Source organism: Leptonychotes weddellii, chromosome 6, assembly GCF_054177405.1.
Source record: "Leptonychotes weddellii isolate Sample4059 chromosome 6, ASM5417740v2, whole genome shotgun sequence".
Lineage (NCBI taxonomy): Eukaryota > Metazoa > Chordata > Mammalia > Carnivora > Phocidae > Leptonychotes > Leptonychotes weddellii.
Genome location: NC_138374.1, coordinates 104,451,379 through 104,469,258, shown reverse-complemented (window position 1 = coordinate 104,469,258; position 17,880 = coordinate 104,451,379). Strand labels below are relative to the sequence as shown.

General features: G+C 50.8%; 2 protein-coding genes across 5 annotated transcripts in view; both read left to right on the top strand.

The window, feature by feature from the left end:
• The window catches only part of ATF3 (activating transcription factor 3), a 165,573-nt gene extending 163,237 nt beyond the window's left edge, over nt 1-2,336 (top strand). For all 3 annotated transcript variants that reach the window (XM_081824854.1, XM_081824853.1, XM_081824852.1), the window contains exon 4: nt 883-2,336. In XM_081824854.1, the coding sequence (XP_081680980.1) occupies nt 883-1,080 (198 nt within the window). In that variant the 3' untranslated portion in view covers nt 1,081-2,336. The remainder of the gene's footprint in view (nt 1-882) is intronic.
• A 4,164-nt stretch (nt 2,337-6,500) lies between these two features.
• GARIN4 (golgi associated RAB2 interactor family member 4) lies at nt 6,501-8,404 on the top strand. Of its 2 annotated transcripts, XM_081823141.1 has the most exons (2): nt 6,501-7,381; nt 7,442-8,404. In XM_081823141.1, the coding sequence occupies exons 1-2, from the start codon at nt 6,501-6,503 to the stop codon at nt 8,301-8,303; spliced, it is 1,743 nt and encodes a 580-aa protein (XP_081679267.1). In that variant the 3' UTR covers nt 8,304-8,404. The 2 variants fall into 2 exon arrangements, with proteins under 2 accessions (XP_081679267.1, XP_006742050.2); XM_006741987.2 differs by having other exon boundaries at nt 6,501-8,404.
• The last annotated feature ends 9,476 nt before the right edge of the window (nt 8,405-17,880 follow it).

Genomic DNA, 17,880 nt, shown 5'->3' with positions numbered 1-17,880 from the left:
GAGAGAAGGAAGCTGCCGGCTCTCAATTGGCTCAATATGAAAAGCCTTTAATTAATGTCTTCAAACAAGTTATTTCCTTAATCTGCAAGCAGTGGTTACACTCTTTTTTTTTTTTTTTTTTTTTTTGCGTTCTGGTGTGTTCTTAACTCTGTCGCCCTTCTCCTCGGCTCATCCCATAGCCCGAGCTCCCTGCTATGTTCCGCCAGCTCCCCTTCTGCAGGGAGAAGCGCAGGTGGGACGAGCATCCCTGGGCAGGTGGGGCGGGCTGCGGCACAGTCCTTCCGTGCCTGTGTCCTCTCCCCCAAGTGTGGACAGGCCAGCGCAGAGTCTCCGCCCAGGCTCTGCAGGTCCCCAAGGATTCTGTTGATTGCTTCAGGGAGGCAGTGAAAATGGAGACATTTTGTGTGTTGCCATGTACATTTTTTCTGGGGAGACGAACTTCTCACTGAAATCAGTGACTCACGAAAGACCGAGCACCATGAGTCTGCATTTCTTCCCAGCGCTCGAGGCCCTCGCAGGTCCAGCGGGGCTGTGCATGGGCTACTGGACTCATGCAAAGGATGTCTCTGAGCCGTTGGTTCTACTGCATTTTCATTGCCATGACAGTCACAACCCACCCTCAACCTTGGGTGGAAACTCAAGGGCATCTCTGAAGAAGCCTTCAAGTTCAAAGGCTTCTCCAGGGTCTGGATTCTCCCAGACCTAATGCCGCTGTCCCAGCTTTGTGGGGACGCCATCCCAAGGAGCCCAAGCACTCCCTCTCTGCAGGCCATTCCCAGCCTCATGAACCCCAATGACGTGTGACCACTGCCACCCCGAGGCCAGCCTCTCTGCACTGGAACCTTGGCTCCATTCCTAATAATTCTGTTGCTTGTTCCCCAGGAGTCAGAGAAGCTGGAGAGCGTGAACGCCGAACTGAAGGCCCAAATCGAGGAGCTCAAGAACGAGAAGCAGCATTTGATATACATGCTCAACCTTCATCGGCCCACGTGTATTGTCCGGGCTCAGAATGGGCGGACTCCAGAAGATGAGAGAAACCTTTTTATCCAACAGATAAAAGAAGGAACATTGCAAAGCTAAGCAGTCATGGTATGGGGGCAACTGGGGAGTCCTCATCGAAACCTTCTACATCCCAAACCCTGAAGCCATTGGAGATCTGACTTCCTGTGCACCTCTCGCATCCCAGCCGTGAAGAACCATCGAGGCGGAAGAGCCCTTGGTGACTCAGCTGGGCCTTTCCTCTCTGCACCAGAGTGGACTTTGGACCAGGACAAGGGCATCTTTTTGTCTCAATGCCAGGATTTAGGCCTTAACATTACTGGCTGTTCTTGGATGCTGCAGATGGCCCCTGTTCAGGGTCCTGCCCATCTTCTGCCTGGATTCTACCAAAACCAGGACTCTCACCATTAGGACTCATGCTGAAGAAGTGTCTGTACCTTGGGTGGGTGGAGTGGGGCCGCGTCCTGCACTGCCACGGCCACTCGCAGGGGACACAGAGGGAGAACGGCATTTAACAACGTTGTACAATGGCCAGGGTTGTGCTTTCTAGCAAACATGCTATTATGTACCGGAATTACTGTGTGCAAAGCGTCTGTGTCAAAGCTAGGCATTGTGCTCTCCTGATGTTTGTTTTGCACAACACCCGGTGTGATTTTCCTCAGATCTGGTTTCTGAGCGTGTGGGGGCGGCGAGCACCATAGGCAGGGTCTTACAGAATGTTGAGGTGGCCAGAAGAGCTTGTCCGCCCCGGGAGAACAGAGTTCTGCTGGCGAGCAGGGCAGTTTTGTGTCAACAGAGAAAGCCGCCTTTCCCGTGGCAGCCAGGCATTAACGCAAAACTCATGGGCATGACCTGCAGGTCCTCTGTCGCGAACTCAGTTATCATGTCACAGGAAGAAAGCAGGAAGTCCAACTTCCAAAGGGCTAGGACTCTCCACTCAGTGACTTAGGTCAGGAGTTATTTCTAGGCCAGAAAAGCCAAAGAATATTCCATTTTCCCTTTCTCGCAGTTGAAAACCACATTCAGTGGAGGCAAGTTTGAAGCCAGGTGATGCCCAGGCATTAGCATTATTGGATGTTCGTGGCATTGTCTGTCATGCGGATGTGTGTAGAAATCTGGCCCAGAGCATTTATAGCTGTGAGAGGTCATTCACACTGGCCACAGGACTCTGGCTACTGTCTGTTTAAATTCTGATGTTTCTGTGAAATCCTCAGAGTGTTTAATCCTGTTCAATAGTATCATTATAATTTTCTGTAAGAGAAAATATTACTTATTTATCCTAGTATTCCTAACTTGTCGATATAATAAATACTGGAACCAAGACATGGTGAACTTAAGTGTTGTGCTGGTTTCTGTTACTTGTAAATGGGTTGGTTGTTGAACTCTAGTCATTCCCCACCCCCTCCCTCTCCGTTGAGGGGGAGGGGCGTTTTCACTTAAAAATTCTCCCCAGGGTCATCCTTTGCTCTTTGGGGTGCCACTGGGCGGGATAGTTGACTTTCCATCCTGTTCCTCATACTGTGGCATCTGATGCCCAGTTTCTCATTGACAAGCCCCGAAACACAGCGCCAACCAAGTATATCCTTTAGACCAACTGTTTGGTGTTAACACAGAGTTTTGATATAAAATCTCAACTATGTTTCTTTGAATGTACAGACGCCTAAAACGTAGACCCGTTGTTCAGCTTGACACTGTACCTTCTGCCGCAGAGCATTTCTTAAAGTATTCACTCGATTACATCCATTATGTCCAAATATGTGTCTGATTATTACAAGTATGTATTTCACATAGGAGGAAAGAATGGAGGGAGGAAGAGAGGGAGAGAATCACTTTGATAGGTGTGCTAATTCAAAGAAAGGCATTCCACCAAATGGGATTCCTTGGGTCTGGAACAGAGCCAGGCTCCCTTGCTCTTTGCCTGTGCGCACAGGTATCCCTCACAGGCTAGAAATAAAAACTGGCTATTCTGCTACTAACGTCTTCCTTCAGAGAGATACTAGCTTCGTCCAATGTTAAGATTCGTGCACATAAATGGGGAGCCTGGTCCTCTGAACTCCTGTACGGTTCCTTTAAATTAGCACCTGTGACGCCCGTGTCCTGATTTTGCTGCTTTATTTGCACATCAGGGATACTTCCCAATCTGTAAAGAGCCAATTGGTGGAAGCGCCCCTTGCCACTGCTTTCAGGAGATAATCTATTTTCTTTAAGGGGTGGGGGGGAGAATCCTTGCATTTCCCCTCTGTTTGTAGGTGTAGGTGCCACCAATCAGCTGTTAGAAGCTCCACAGACAGTTCTTAAGCCGCCAAGGACAACAACAATGAATTGGAGAGGAAGGAAGTGGGTGGTGGCAATGGCCAAAAAAATTGATCCGAAAAATACACTGTATATGGTTAGTGGAAAGCTCCTTTTACCAAGTGCATTAAAAACAGTTTTGTTTCCTGTGGCCAAGTTTATGTTTTGATACTTTAATAATAATATTAATAATAAAGGGGCGCCTCGGTGGCTCAGTCGTTAAGCGTCTGCCTTCGGCTCAGGTCATGATCCCAGGGTGCTGGGATCGAGCCCCGCATCGGGCTCCCTGCTCCGCGGGCAGCCTGCTTCTCCCTCTCCCGCTCCCCCTGCTTGTGTTCCCTCTCTCGCTGTGTCTCTCTCTGTCAAATAAATAAATAAAATCTTTAAAAAATAATAATGATAATAATAATAAAAAGGACGACTATCTATTTACCATCAAGTTGTTTAGTTCATTTTGTTTCATATTCAAGGGAGAGGGAAGGTTGGAAGAGGCTGAGAGAATAAAGTTGGATGGGGCCTCCGCCAGAATCAGACACCCAGTTGGCCAGTGTCTTTCCGCAGGCCTCCCGCTGGGTGGTCCTCTCTCCTGACCTCATCCTTGTCCCCTTGCCTTTCCCTAACATCTGGCCTGACACCTCTTTCAGAATCGAGAGCTTTAAAGGTTCTGGCCCAGAGGGATTCTGGAATTAAAACTTTCACTTTCTGCCAAGAGCTAAAAAGCTGTTTTCCATCTTTACCCTACTTTCTCCCCGTTGGCTTTGAAAAAACCCTTAAAACCCAAACCCTTTCTTCCCGTCCCATACTCTGGTTGTATTCACCTTTCTCCGTGTTTTCATGGATCTGCCTGAGGTAGAGACTCAGAGGAGGCCAGTTTCGCCCATTGAGCATCCTTCTGTGTTCCCATAGTGACTGTAACCCCACAAGCTTCTCAGTTTGTCCTCTCAAAAACTGCTCTCGGGAAGGAATTCACACTGCGGCTTAAAAGGCCAGTTGAGGATGAATGCTAATAAATGCTACTATTTATTGAGTTAGACGATATGCTCAACACTTCACATGCGTTATCTCGTTGAATCCTCAGAGCAACTGTTATCCCCACTTTACAGACGAGGAAATGGAAAGCTGAGTCACACCGTTGACCTTTCTAAAGGGTTCCAAGCAGGAGTGTATATGTGCATGTGTGCATGAGAAAAAAAATACACACAACATAAAATCTACCATTGTACCCATTCTAGAGAGTGTAAAACTCAGTACATTCACAATGCTGTGTGACCATCACCACTATCTAGTTCCAGAATTTTCATTCCCCACAAAGTAAATCCTGTACCTATTAAGCAGTCACTCCCTACACTCCCCTCCGTCCAGCCCCAGGCAACCGCTAATCTAATACCTGTCTGTGGATTTGCCTCTTCTGGATATTTCATCTAAATGGAATCATACAGTACGTGTCCTTCTGTGTCTTGCTCCTTTCACTTGGCATCCTGTTTTCAGGATTCATCCTTGTTGTAGCAGGTATCAGTACTTCATTCCTTTTTATGGCTGAATAGCATTCCACTGTATGGATAGACCACATTTTGTTTATCCATTCACCTGTTGTTGAACAGGCGTGTGTATTGGAACAGAAAGATATCCTTTATTTTCAAGGAATGAATCCCCAATGTAGGATTTCGGGCATAACATCAAACTGGGAGATTAGAGAGTTGGGAGCAGGTGTCTTAGAACTTTCAAGTAACGATTAGAAATCACATATTCTGCGGCTAGCTCTGTGGGAGGGGTGATAAGGCAGGAGGTAAAATGGTACATGCTTCCCATGGGTGTCGAGGCTTCCAAACCAGTCCTGTTGCCCCAGGAGGATGCTGGGTAGGCTCCTGGAATTGAAGATGACATCTCTGCACCCCCCGCACTTCATTTCACCGGGGAAGAAGGGAAGAAAACCAGGGGTCTTAAGAGAGAATAACCAGGTTTCCACACACAGGTTGTTTGTAGAAGCATAAGGGAGGGGAGGAGCGAAGATGGCCCCCTGTACAATTTAATTCCCAGTTCAGCCCAGCCACCACCTGAAGTAGTTGTCTTGGATTCTGTCCATAACATATACACACATATGGAGGCACGCAACTTCCCCTAGTGCATCAGAAAGGTCTTAAATCAGTCTGGTTTAAAACCTGTGGCTGGCCCAAGCTTTCTTTGTGAGGCAAAGCACTGTGGTGGTTCCGAACAAAGGCTTTGGAATCGGGTAGACCTGCATGCAAATACTGCCTCTACTACCATCAGTTCTGTGAAGTTAGGCCAATGATACCGCCTCGCTTTCTTCACCTGTAAAATGGGGCAGTAGCAACAGTACCAAACTTGATGGATTCTCATGGTCACATGTGGAGAACATGGCATGGTGCATACGGGATGCGGTTTTTAAGGTTATCATTAATGGCTGCTGGCATCAATGTCTACTGCGATTTTATGAAAGGGCAGGCTAAAGACCAAGACTGCCAGTTCTGGGTTCTTGGACAAAATGAAGCCATGAGCTCAAATGGTTCAAATGTATCCTATCATCTTACATTCCTATAGCTTTTGTCCAGTTGCTGAATCTTTTGAATTTGGGGGAGGGGGGAAAGAGTCCCCACACAAAATTGTTCCATTTGAAGAAATTTTTATTTTGATACCTACCTGAGTCCCTGGCAGGGTGGGCCTGTCCTCTATGTGGGCAATGGGGCTTTTGGGGGGAGGATGGTGGCCCTGCCCTGAGGGGGTGCTTGGGGGATGAGAACAAAGGGGTATGTGACAGTGACAGGTCACAAAGGGCAGCAGAGGATAAATATGGCTGCGCAGGGGTTTAGGCTGAGAGAGTGGTCACTTCTCTCACCATGACTGTAGTTCGCAGCCTCTCAGGAAGATAAAAAAAAGCAGGGCAGAGGGGAGGTAGAGGAGGAGCCCACCGTCCATCTCTACACGCTTGCAGAGATTCAGTCTGGGGTCCAGGCACCCACCAGCATCCCCTCTGCCATCCTCAGAGCCCCCAACCCTGACCCTTGTCTCTGGGAGGTTCTGAGCCAAAGGGGAGGGAGTCTGTGGCCTGTGGGGTGGGGTGGGGTTGAGACACCTGCCCCAGAGCCACCCGTGTGACACAGGAGCCCTCCGCCAACCCAACAAGGCCAGGGAAGAGAAGACCCAGGGACCCCCCCCTCGCCAGCCAGCACTGCTTGTGATACAAGGTGGTCATGAACGCCGAGTCTCTGCTACCCTACCACACCGCCCACAGTGCTTCGGGAGTGGGCATGTTCAACACCACCATGGGGAAACTACAGAGACAACTGCACAAGGGAGAATATGACATATTCAAGTACGCACCTATTTTTGAAAGCGACTTTATCCAGATTACCAAAAGGGGAGAAGTCATCGATGTGCACAACCGGGTCCGAATGGTGACCGTGGGCATCGCATCCACCAGCCCCATCCTCCCCCTCCCAGATGTCATGCTGCTGGCCCGCCCGGCCACCCGCTGTGAAGAGCACGCCGGGCGGGGCCAGGCCACCAAGGGCAAAGGCCGCAAGGCTTCAAAGACCTTAGAGCTCACCAGGCTCCTTCCCTTGAAGTTTGTGAGGATCTCCATTCACGACCATGAGAAACAACAGCTGCGCCTCAAGTTCGCCACGGGCCGCTCGTGCTACCTGCAGCTGAGTCCCCCGCTGGATGCGCGGGAAGACCTCTTTGCCTACTGGGAAAAGCTCATCTACCTCCTGCGGCCGCCAGTGGACAGTCACAGCAGTACCTACGCCATTCCAGCGGAGGACATGCTGTGCATGCCTGTGTTCGAGGAGGAGGACCGGAGGAGCCCAGCGGGGGCAGATTTCCAAGGAAAAGGGGATCAGGACCAGGTCAGCGTCAGGAGCCTCCACGTGGTCTCGGAGGTGGCCGGCGCCACCTCTGCGGCTTTTGCTGGCGGGGAGGGGACCCATCAGGAATCCCACAAACCCAACACCCTGCCCGACGTAGCCGCCCCAAACACAAAAGCGGCAGGGCTCGACAAGGAGTCGGCAGCAGGGACCACGACAGAGGCGGCGGCGGCGGCGGCGGGGGAGGCCGCGGGGACAGCAACAGGGTTCGCAGCGGGGGTCGCACTGGGCACCACAGCAGGCGCTTTGAGCGTGGCGATCACCAGGTCTGCGGCCCCTGAACAGCTAAGCACGGCCGTAGCCGGGGCAGCCACCAAGCGTCCAGGAGGAGGCAAAGCCAACCTCGCCATTGCGGGCGCTGCCAACACGTCCCCGAGGAGCCCGAACGTGGCCTTGGCAGGTACCGCAAAGACCCCAGGGTTTACTTCCGACTCGTCCAACGGTCTCCCAGAGGACAGCATGTCCCTGGCGTTCGCCGGGACGAGAGCTGCGGGCAGCGCTGCGGGAGGAGCCGCGCTGGACGTAGCCGAGGGAGCGCTCCTCTCGGACGCGCCGAGCGCGGGCGGCCCGGGAGGGCAGGCGGGAAGGCAGCCCCGCAAGGGCCGGAGGGAGCGGAGGGAGCGCCGGGAAAAGGAGCGAGCCCTCCGGAGCTCCCGTCGCCGCAGGGCCGCCGAGAGCCGCCACAAGGCCCCGGGGGACAAGATCACCCGGAAAGCCTCCAGCCGGTCCTTAGCCGCCCACAGAGCCGCGCGCGAGGACAAGAAGGAGAAGGGCCGCGGCAGCCCGGGGGGCGGCAGGCGCGCCCCCCACAAAGGCATCAGCCACGCCCCCATCGCCAAGGAGTCCAGGACCTCGCACAAATCGGGGCGGAGCTTGTCCACCACCAGCTCGGGCTCCGCCACCAAGAGGCTCAGCAGGATCAGCTCCTTCCTGAGGAACGTCAAAGCCAACCTTACTACAAGAACCGTGGCCTCCCCACGGGGCAGAGACGTGGACATGTTGGCGAAGACCGTGGACAGGAGCGGTATGGAGGCCATCATCGAGGCCGCAGAGAGTGGCCAGTGCCTGGAGAGCGCGGGGAGCGGGACATCTAACATCATGGAGACGGTGACCTTCGAAGCCCGTTAGTAGGACCCAGAGCTTTCGGCAGCTGCAAAGGGGACCGGGGCTCAGGGACGTATCCCCGGAGACTCCATTCCAGCTTTCCTCACTGCAGTTGAAATAAAAAACCATACAATCTGAGAATGGCATGCTGCATTCTGTCTGAATTTCTAGGTCCTGCAGCCCCGTAGTGACCTCACAGTGGATTCTGTGAGGTCAGCCGGGCTGCCACCAGAGACCCCAGGGTCCAGTCGAGGGCAGCCCCCACCTCACACTCAGAGGTGTGAGCCAAAGCTCATGCTGCCTCAAGGCCTGTCTGGCTTGTTCCTCAGGGCCACAGCTACAAGTCAAACTATGGCCCGGAATGCTCCACCTCCACCATTTCTCTATTTTTATAAACGTTTCTAACTCCTGAAGGTCCATAGACAAAGAACGGGTCTCCCCATCTCCTCAGGCTATTCAGTGGAGGGAAGAGGGGTACAGCAGCCTTTGTCGGCAATATTCTCGTCTAGACCTAGCAAGTTCTTTCCAGGGTATATATCCTGGAGAGACACCGGTCCTAAGACGGTGAGAATGTTCATAGCAAAAAATAGCAAAACACTGCAAGCAGCCCAAATTACCCTCAACACAATTGATAACACAGTAGGATATGAATGCATGCAACAGTGAGCAGCTACATACCCTGGCCTAGGAAAAAACCTATTCTGTGACTGTAACTTATTCCACTTATAGAACAGTTCAAAAACAAGATCAAAAGTACATGTGTGACAAAAACAAGGGAATAGTACACACAGAAATTCAGGACAGTGGTTTTCTCCAGGGTGGAAAGGTAAGACAGGATCACAAGGTGAACACAGGGCTTTCAGCGCTGTTGGAAATGTTCTGTGAAGCAAGGCAGTGGGCACACAGCTGTATTTTTCACACCACGATCTCTGCAATCAGAATGGTCCTAGAATTGCTTCAGACATACCAATGCCTTTCCCTTATGTTTTCACTCTTCTGTACGCACAAAAGTGTTACGTCTTATGTCTGAAAGGTCTGGTCTCTTTATTTTTTTTTTTTAAGATTTTATTTATTTAACTGACAGAGAGAGAGACAGCGAGAGAGGGAACACAAGCAGGAGGAGCGGGAGAGGGAGAAGCAGGCTTCCCGCTGAGCGGAGATCATGACCTGAGCCAAAGGCAGTCGCTTAACCAACTGAGCCACCCAGGCGTCCCAGGTCCGGTCTCTTTAAATTGGGTTCTGGGTTCTTGTAATAATTTACCTACCTACAATAAATGTAATCACTATTTTACAGATAGGAACACTGAGGCTCAGGAAAGTTAACTTGTTCCTATCACACAGTGGAACCTTTGCAGAACAGTGACCCACTCCTTTATGCAGAGGATTCCCACCACTATGTTCCAAAACTGCACCAAATGTACTGGATTAAGGGGAAGGAGGTTTGAGCTGGTTTTTGAATTTCAGTGAGCTCACAGCCCTCAGCTGGTCTTATCTCCAGTGTCCAGACCACCCTTGAGTTACGTCTGGCTCCCAGGCTTCTATCCCCAGCCTCTGTGTGACCTGCACTGCAGCCATCAACAGACCTCCTGCCTGGGATTCCAGGGACCAGTCTGGAATCTCCCTACAATCCATTCCTCCCACAGCCACTAATTAAACTTTGGTATGGAGAAACAATTTAAAAGGGTTTCTCCTTACCAAGTCTCTCCTTCTGGGGTTCCGAAAACACATCCTTAAACTTCGCCCGAGGGAGATTGTTTGTTAGGTCACAGCATCCATGCACTGAAGAGCGGGGGAGGAGAGGAGTCGCTTCTGTTGGTGAAGGGAATGGCCATGGGGTGGGGCTCCGGTGAGGAAGGAAGGAGCCAGAGACCCACACACATCCACCATTTCCTCAGGCAAAACAAGGCTCACAACCCCAGGATGGAGAATTATTGGAGTGAGTCAAGTTATTCTTAAAGAATAGAACATGCCAAAGATTAGATACGGATTGGCCCCGTGAGGAAAACAACCTTGGAATCATTAACCCAGAGCTCCAGAGAAGACTCAGAGCTGCAGGGAGACAGAATTAATAGTTTACTCTTAACCAGCGTTTCCCTGGACTCGAGGCAGGGAAGTTACAAAAAGATCACATCACATTCCTTTGATCCTCTGATTTCCACACAGGCAAGTGCAGGTAAACACTAGTCTGGAATAAAGACATCTGCATAGCATTTAGCTGTTTAATAGCACTCAGTCAGTTAAAGTTCTTTAACGTATGTGCCCCCTTCTGATTCTCCCAGGTCTCCGTTTGGCAGATCAGCAAATGGGAGTTCAGAGCATTTAAAGGACTTGCTCGAGACAGAGGTGATGGTGCAGAGAGGGATGAGGCAACACCTTTCATGTATCTCCTACTGAGTGCTAGCGCCGTGTCCTGCCGGGAGCTACGGAATCAATGGGAAAAACAGGACGGGCTTGAGTGATTATCACAACTCTGAGTGACAGATACAAGGAGAGACGCATGTTCAGGGCACAGGATCCATTCAGAGGAGGCTCCGGGGCATGGGAAGGAGTCTTGGGTCAGGGAAGTGTTCACAGAGGAATTGGCAGTTTTAAGAACGAATAGGACTCTGCCAGGTGGAGGAAGTATGGGGAGCAAGGATAAAGGGTGGAGGAGGTGCGGGTCACAGAAAAGAATGTGTGCAAAGTACAAAGACTTGAAATATCACGCTGTGTTGAGCAATTATAGGTATTTCAGTATTGTTGGTTGGCGCACACGGGGAGAAGAGGAACATGAGGCTGGAGAATCAGGCAGCTGGATCTTCAGGCACCTGGGGAGCCATTGAGAGCCAGCACCTGATGGGAGTAAGTTCTCTCTGGCTCCTGGGTGGACAGCTGATGGGCAGGGGGCTGTCTGAGACAGGGGATCCTCCAGGAAGCCAGGATTGCATTAATCCTGGCCAGAGATGGGGAAATCTGATCCTGGGTGGCAGTGAGGAAAGAGAAGGGGGCAGAGTCAGGAGATGTTGAAAAGATGGAACAGGACAATTTTCCATCCCACATCCTGAAAGACAGGGAGCTCAGGGCCTGGGTTCGGCACTCATCTAAAGAGGCGGAAGGGACAAAGGGGAAGTGTCCTCCCTCCATGGTGACTGTTGGTCAGTAAAGGGGATGGCAAGAGAGAGGCTAATGGGAAAGCCAGGAGGAATGTCTTAAGATATGAAACACCTTCTAGGTGGCTAAGGGGTAAAACATCAGGATAAGGCAGCCAAAGGGAACTGGAGAGGAGAGGAGAGACTCCCTGAGCCGTTCCTTGTGCATCTGGGCAGGAGGTATTCCAACAGAACCCTCCTCCACTGCACATAAGAGTCGCTCGGTAGAGCCCCTTGTGGCCACATCCTGGCACTGCAGGCTATCACTTGAATGATGGGAGCCAGGACTGAGGCTGAGGGGCAGTCACCACTTCCCTTTGTCACACCACAATTAGCCTAATGCCAATGCCGGAGGTGTGAGCTGGGGGGAAGGGGTCTGAGTAATGTCTCTCATCCAGGCTGCTTGGCTCCAAGCCTCTGGCAGGGAGTGGCAGAATGCGGAGTGGCCACAAGACCGGTACCCTAGGAAGTTGGGGGATCCAACTCAAGGGGACAATGAGTGACCATCCAGAATAGGGGTAGGGTGGAGTTAGTGTCAGGGTCTCTCTGCAGCCTAGAAGTCATTGGAGAAACAATTGCTGAGCACCTACTATGGGCAAGCTAGTTCATGTAAACACACACACCAGTAACATAAGTCAAAGTATGGTGGTGGCCTTGGGCGGTGTATAAAAAGCGGCCTCATAGAGAAGGGAAGGTCTGAGCAAAGAGATGATGGAGAAAGAGGAGGACTTGGGAGTTTGGGGGTCTTGGGAGATGTTTCTAGATGATAGACAAGTACAGTGTGCTCAAGATATCATGTGTTTAGGGGATAAGGTGGAGGAGGGTAGTGGGGAGGGGGTGAGGGTGTGTTGGGAAATGAGGCTGGAAGAGGAGACGAGACCACGGCATAGAGGAGAGACCAGGAATGCCAAGTAAACCCCTGGACCCCGTGATCTTCATTACTGCAAATGGGACCTGTAATCTAGAGGTGAAGGGTATATAGAACTGGATTTTCCCGGAGCAGAAGAACAGGAGAACTTAAAATGTGTTATGGAGGTTCATGTCTTCCCCCACTCTGTAAGTGGGTGTTTTCCCACAAGTGTGCTGAGGTAGCGTACCGCTCACCCTGGGGACACCTGGAGGACCCAGCCAGTCAGCTTTAGCTGCCAGGAGCCCCATCCGATATCCCAGGATGCCATTCCAATGTTGCCATTTTCTACATGTGTCGAAAATGTAGACATGTACAACAGGCTGGCCTGTTCCCCCCGTTTCAGTTGCTGCTGACCATGTCACCCCTGTTTCCTTCTCCCATGGACATAGTCATATGTCCAACACCTTGCCATAATACAATTTACACTAGTTTAAGGAAGGAGAAATTGGAAAGTTTTTAATAAAACTTTAAAAAACTAATTTAACTTTATACAAAGTTTTATGAAAAACTTTCCAAAGACCTATCCTTTGCTTTGAGAGCATGTCCTTCCTCCTGTTTTTAACATTTTAGTTTGAAGTATAACATACATCCCGAGAAGCCCCCCTCAGCTTCTCTACCGCCCAGGGTAACCATTATCCTAACTTCTGACACCATAGACTCCTTTTGCTTGTTTTTCAACTTTAGGTAAATGGAATCACGTTGTATGTATTCTTTGACTCCGGTTTCTTTCCCTCAACATCATATTCATGAGATTTGTCCACAATTTTTCCGGCAATAATTCACTCATTCTCACTGCTATATAGTATTTCATTGTGTACATATACTACAATTTATTTATTCATTCAGCCATTGGTGGGTGTTTGGGTTATTTCCAGTTTTTGGCTAATAAGAAGAGTGCTGCTATGAACACCTAGATGCAGATCTTTTGATAAAAATATACATCAGGATAAGGCAGCCAAAGGGAACTGGAGAGGAGAGGAGAGACTCCCTGAGCCGTTCCTTCTGCATCTGGGCAGGAGGTATTCCAACATACATTTCTGTCAGGCGTATACTTAGAAATGGAATTGAATACACGCATATGTTCAGTTTTAGATGATAATTCCACAGTGACTGCCATTACACACTCCCACCAGGAACGTGCGAGAGCTCTTCTGTTTCCACATCCTTGCCAACGTTTGATGTTGCTCATCTCTCTCCTTCTAACGGATCTGGTGGGATGAAGTGCCTTTTCTCCCTTTCTCACAAAAATATACTTTTTTTAAAACATAATATGGTGACCTATAGAAAATGGTAATTTCGTTATAATGTCCTGAATAGGCAAAGTTAGAAGCTGGCTTCCAAACTTGTTTTGAAATCTCACACATCTCTGAGATCTTAAAAGTCCTGTGCATACATGTTTAAGGGTTTCTCATTTTAAGGAAGCTTATATTTTTATAAGCCTCTCCTACCATCCTTTTGCTTTATAATAAGCTACCCCAAAACTTTGTGACCTAAAAAATGATATTTTGTAGACAGGTGCCTGGGTGGCTCAGTTGGTTAAGCGACTGCCTTCGGCTCAGGTCATGATCCCAGGGTCCTGGGATCGAGCCCCGCATCGGGCTCCCTGCTCAGCAGAAAGCCTGCTTCTCCCTCTTCCTCTGCCTGCCACTCTGCCTACTTGTGCTCTCTCTCTCTCTAATTAATTAATTAATTAATTAATTAATTAATTAATTTTAAAAATGATATCTCGTAGATTCTCCTACATCAGGAATTTGGGCAGGGCTCAATGGGGAGCAGATTCTTCTGCTCTTCATGGTATCAAGTCAGGCGGATCAGTAGTCTGGTCTGGAGAGTCAAAGAGATCTTCATTCACACGTCTGGTGCCTTGAGGGAAATGGTCATAAGGTGGGATTCTCCACAGAAATGCTTACATGTGGCCTTCTGCATGATGGTCACAGGTAGTCAGATTGGCTTCACTCAAAGCAAATATCTCAAGATAACCAAGTAGAAACTCCTGTTCGGGCGCCTGGGTGGCTCAGATGGTTAAGCGTCTGCCTTCGGCTCAGGTCATGATCCCAGGGTCCTGGGATCGAGTCCCGCATCGGGCTTCCTGCTCCTTGGGAGCCTGCTTCTCCCTCTGTTTCTCTCTGTCTCTCATGAATAAATAAATAAAATCTTAAAAAAAAAAAAAAAAGAAACTCCTGCTCACTGGGCCTCAGAAGGCACCCAGCGTAACTGCTACCACATTCTACTGGTTACAAGCGAGTCATAAGGGCAGCCCATGTTTAAAGGGAGAGAAATTGAACTGCTTCTTCATAGAGAAATGACAAGACCACATTGCAAAAGGCAGCAATGGTACTGAGGCCTTCCTTGGAAAATACAATTTGCCACCCCCCCACCCCCGGCCAGGATGTACCTGAGGAGCCCTGAGGTCATTGTGGTCACCTCCAGGTTTCCTACTTTCCCTCTCCTTAACTCCCTCTCTTATGTTCTTCCCTCTTTTTACTTTATTTTCTTATTCCCTCTTGTCCTCCCCCTTTCAGTCAAGTTTATCACAAGAACCCCCACTGGACATTTCTTAGTCCCCTTCTCCCCATCCCTCCGCACATGTCTTCAAGTTCTTTGACCCCCTGGGGGATAGAGTCCTGGGACACCTAGAACCACACAGCCTGTCAGGCCCAGAAGGGTCTTGACTAATCCCAGATGTACTTACATATGAGGAAGTTGAGGCCTAGAGAGGAGAGGGGCTTTCCCAAGGTCCTACTTCAAGTCAGCAGCAGAGTTCTGGCTAGCACAGCACAAAACCTAGTCCACAGTGGGTCTCAAAGAATATTTACAACTTTTCCTTCCATTTCTGACTTCCTGGAACTGAAGCCACTTGTTTTCTGTTTCACATTCACTGCCTTAACATTATGATGTCGTTTCGGCCTCTTGGTCAAGGAGCGAAACCAATGGTGACGGGCCTCTGTCCCCAGAGAGGCCTGCCCCAGCCCTGGCCCGGAACCCGGCCTTCAGAGATGGACGGGGGTCTTGTGGATGGAGCAAGTCAGGATTAGGGCAACCAGTCCCCCTCCAACCAACTGACTGTACCCAGACACAGTCGCTCCTTTCTGATGCTGAAATCCAAGAATCTTCTAAACTTGACTAGCAACCAGTCTGAGGACTTTTCTGGGCATCCAGGGATGGTGAATTTAATTTAAGCTGATGTTGACGGAAGTCAGGCTAAGGCTAAATCTGACATGACCTAGGGCAAGAGAGACTGTTTCGTCTGCTAACTCCACTTGGGAGGAGGCGAGGCCCCGAGAGCGGATCCCAGGCTGGGCCACCAGACAGCCCATAGCATCAGGGGCTGGATCTCTAGGGAGGAGCAAGGGCTGGAGAAAACCCTGGGGGTTGGCGCATTGCTCTGGGATCTCAGTGGTAAGGGCATGAAGCCTCTCAGCACTTTTTGTAACCCGCCAGCTCAGCACTTTCGGCCACTGGTAACAGCTGTGCAAATGGAGGATAAGCTGAGAGTATGACATGGGTTTGCCAGAGGGAGAGTCCCGGAGGCTGGTTGTGTGTGTGAGGCGGGGAGAAATGGCATCGTTGGAGGGCTCTGTTGACAAGGAAGGGCCCACCAGTCACTCCTGCGTCTGGGCACAGTGCGTCCAGGGCATTCCATCCTTCCCTATGGCCATCCCTCCCCGCCTCCAGCAGCCCTGTGAGCCGACTGACAGGGGGCCCTGGACATAGAGAGACACCACTAATGATGCTCAGCCCTCCCTTATCCACAGAGGCCAGACCAGCAGACCCTTCACTGGGAGTGGTACAAACCAGTCAGGCAGGGGTCCGGGCCTTTCTTCTTGCCGGGATCCCTCCCTCCAGCTCATGTGCGCCTTCTTGCCAAACTAATAAAGGAGCAATTTCTTTTCCTTCATACTCCCCTCCTGGGGAGAGAGGGGAAAAAAGGAACCCACATCATCACCAGTATCATTTCCCAGCCTGTGGTTGGCCAGAGCCCGTGCCCGGCTCTCATCTGCCTGGCCTGCTGCCGGGGCTGCATCCTCTGGGGCCGAAAGTGCACGAGGAGCCCCCACACCGGGCACAGAGCCAAGAAACTGGGAGCCCGCCCCATGCTTCCCTCCAAGCTCCGCAGGCTTTTCCGTGCATCTTACTTGGGGCTGCCACATGTGAGAACGGTAGTATCTACTGAGCGCTTCCTCTCTCGGCAGCCACCGTTCTAAAAACTCCACAGGGGCTACTGGGTTTAGCTCTTTTTCCACAGCTCGACAAAGTCGGCATAATTATTCCCATTTTACGGATGAAGGAACCGAGGCACAGACAAGTTCAAATAATTGACCCAAGGCCGGCAGGGGTGGAGCCAGAATTAAATCCCAAGAGGTCTCCATCCTCCTGACCCCCTCATGGGCTGACTCTGTGGAGTGCGTGGCCTTAGAAGGTATCCGACCCTGCACCGTGGTGAGCAGCCAGCCCACAGCCAGGGGTCAGTCAGTAAACTCCATGGCTGGGCCCCTGGCTGGCTCGGTCGGTTAAGCGACTGCCTTCGGCTCAGGTCATGGTCCTGGAGTCCCAGGATCGAGTCCTGCATCGGTCTCCCTGCCGAACGGGGAGTCTGCTTCTCCCTCTGACCCTCCCCCCTCTCATGTGCTCTCTCTCTCTCATTCTCTCTCTCAAATAAATAAATAAAATCTTTTTAAAAAATTAAAAAAAATAATAAACTCCATGGCTTGGAACACTGGGTGCCATGTCAGGTGCCCCTGGGGGTCACTCCCTTTCCCTCCACTCCTCTGCTATGGACAACGCCTTTCATTCAGGCCCAGGATGTCTTGGCCACACTGGAGGAATGAGCTGCATATGTGGGCAGAGTGGTTTGTTCCTTCTGGTTCCAACCTGCTGACCTCTGTCTTACCTGGAACCACTGTAAGATCTGTCATTGGCACTTTCAGTCTGTGACACCTCAGACCATCCCTGGGCAGACCCAAGCGATGAAATTCTGGGCCAACAAGAAAGCCCCGCCTAACAGAGAGGAAAGGAATGGCCCCCAGGGAATCTGTCCGGCCAGGCACTCGCTAACTTTGACCATTCACCTCCTAGATAACAAATGTCCACGCTCCATTCTAACTAGCCACGCAGTGCTTACCCTCCCAGTCTTGCTCCCTCTTACCTCTCCCCCTCTCTCCTTTTCCTACCCGAGGGCTCCCCTCCTGTAGGCTCTCTCAGTCTCCAGTAATGATCTCCATTCTCCTTCCTTCCATCTCCACCCCCAACTTTACTTAGATCTGAAGGTCCCTCCTCACGCAGCTCCTGTCCCGCCTCACCCCCCACGCCCGCGTCATGACTCAAATTCCCTCTCCTAGGTTCACCACATTAGGGATGAAGCTTCAGGGTCCAGAAAACAGAGACCCCCCGACAGAGATCTCAGTGGGCCCAGCGTGAGGATTTGCAGATCAAGGGGATGACAAGACCTCTTGCCTAGAAGTCAGGCTGCCACTCTGCTCTCTCTGAGGCTGAGGCTTCCTCACTCTGCCACATCGGTGGACACAAAAGCTGGAGCCCATTTGCATTAATTCTCTGGGTTGCT

What these genes read in the sequence shown, in the direction of transcription:
- GARIN4 (XM_006741987.2), top strand. Translation starts at nt 6,501, where the DNA reads ATGAACGCCGAGTCTCTGCTACCCTACCACACCGCCCACAGTGCTTCG.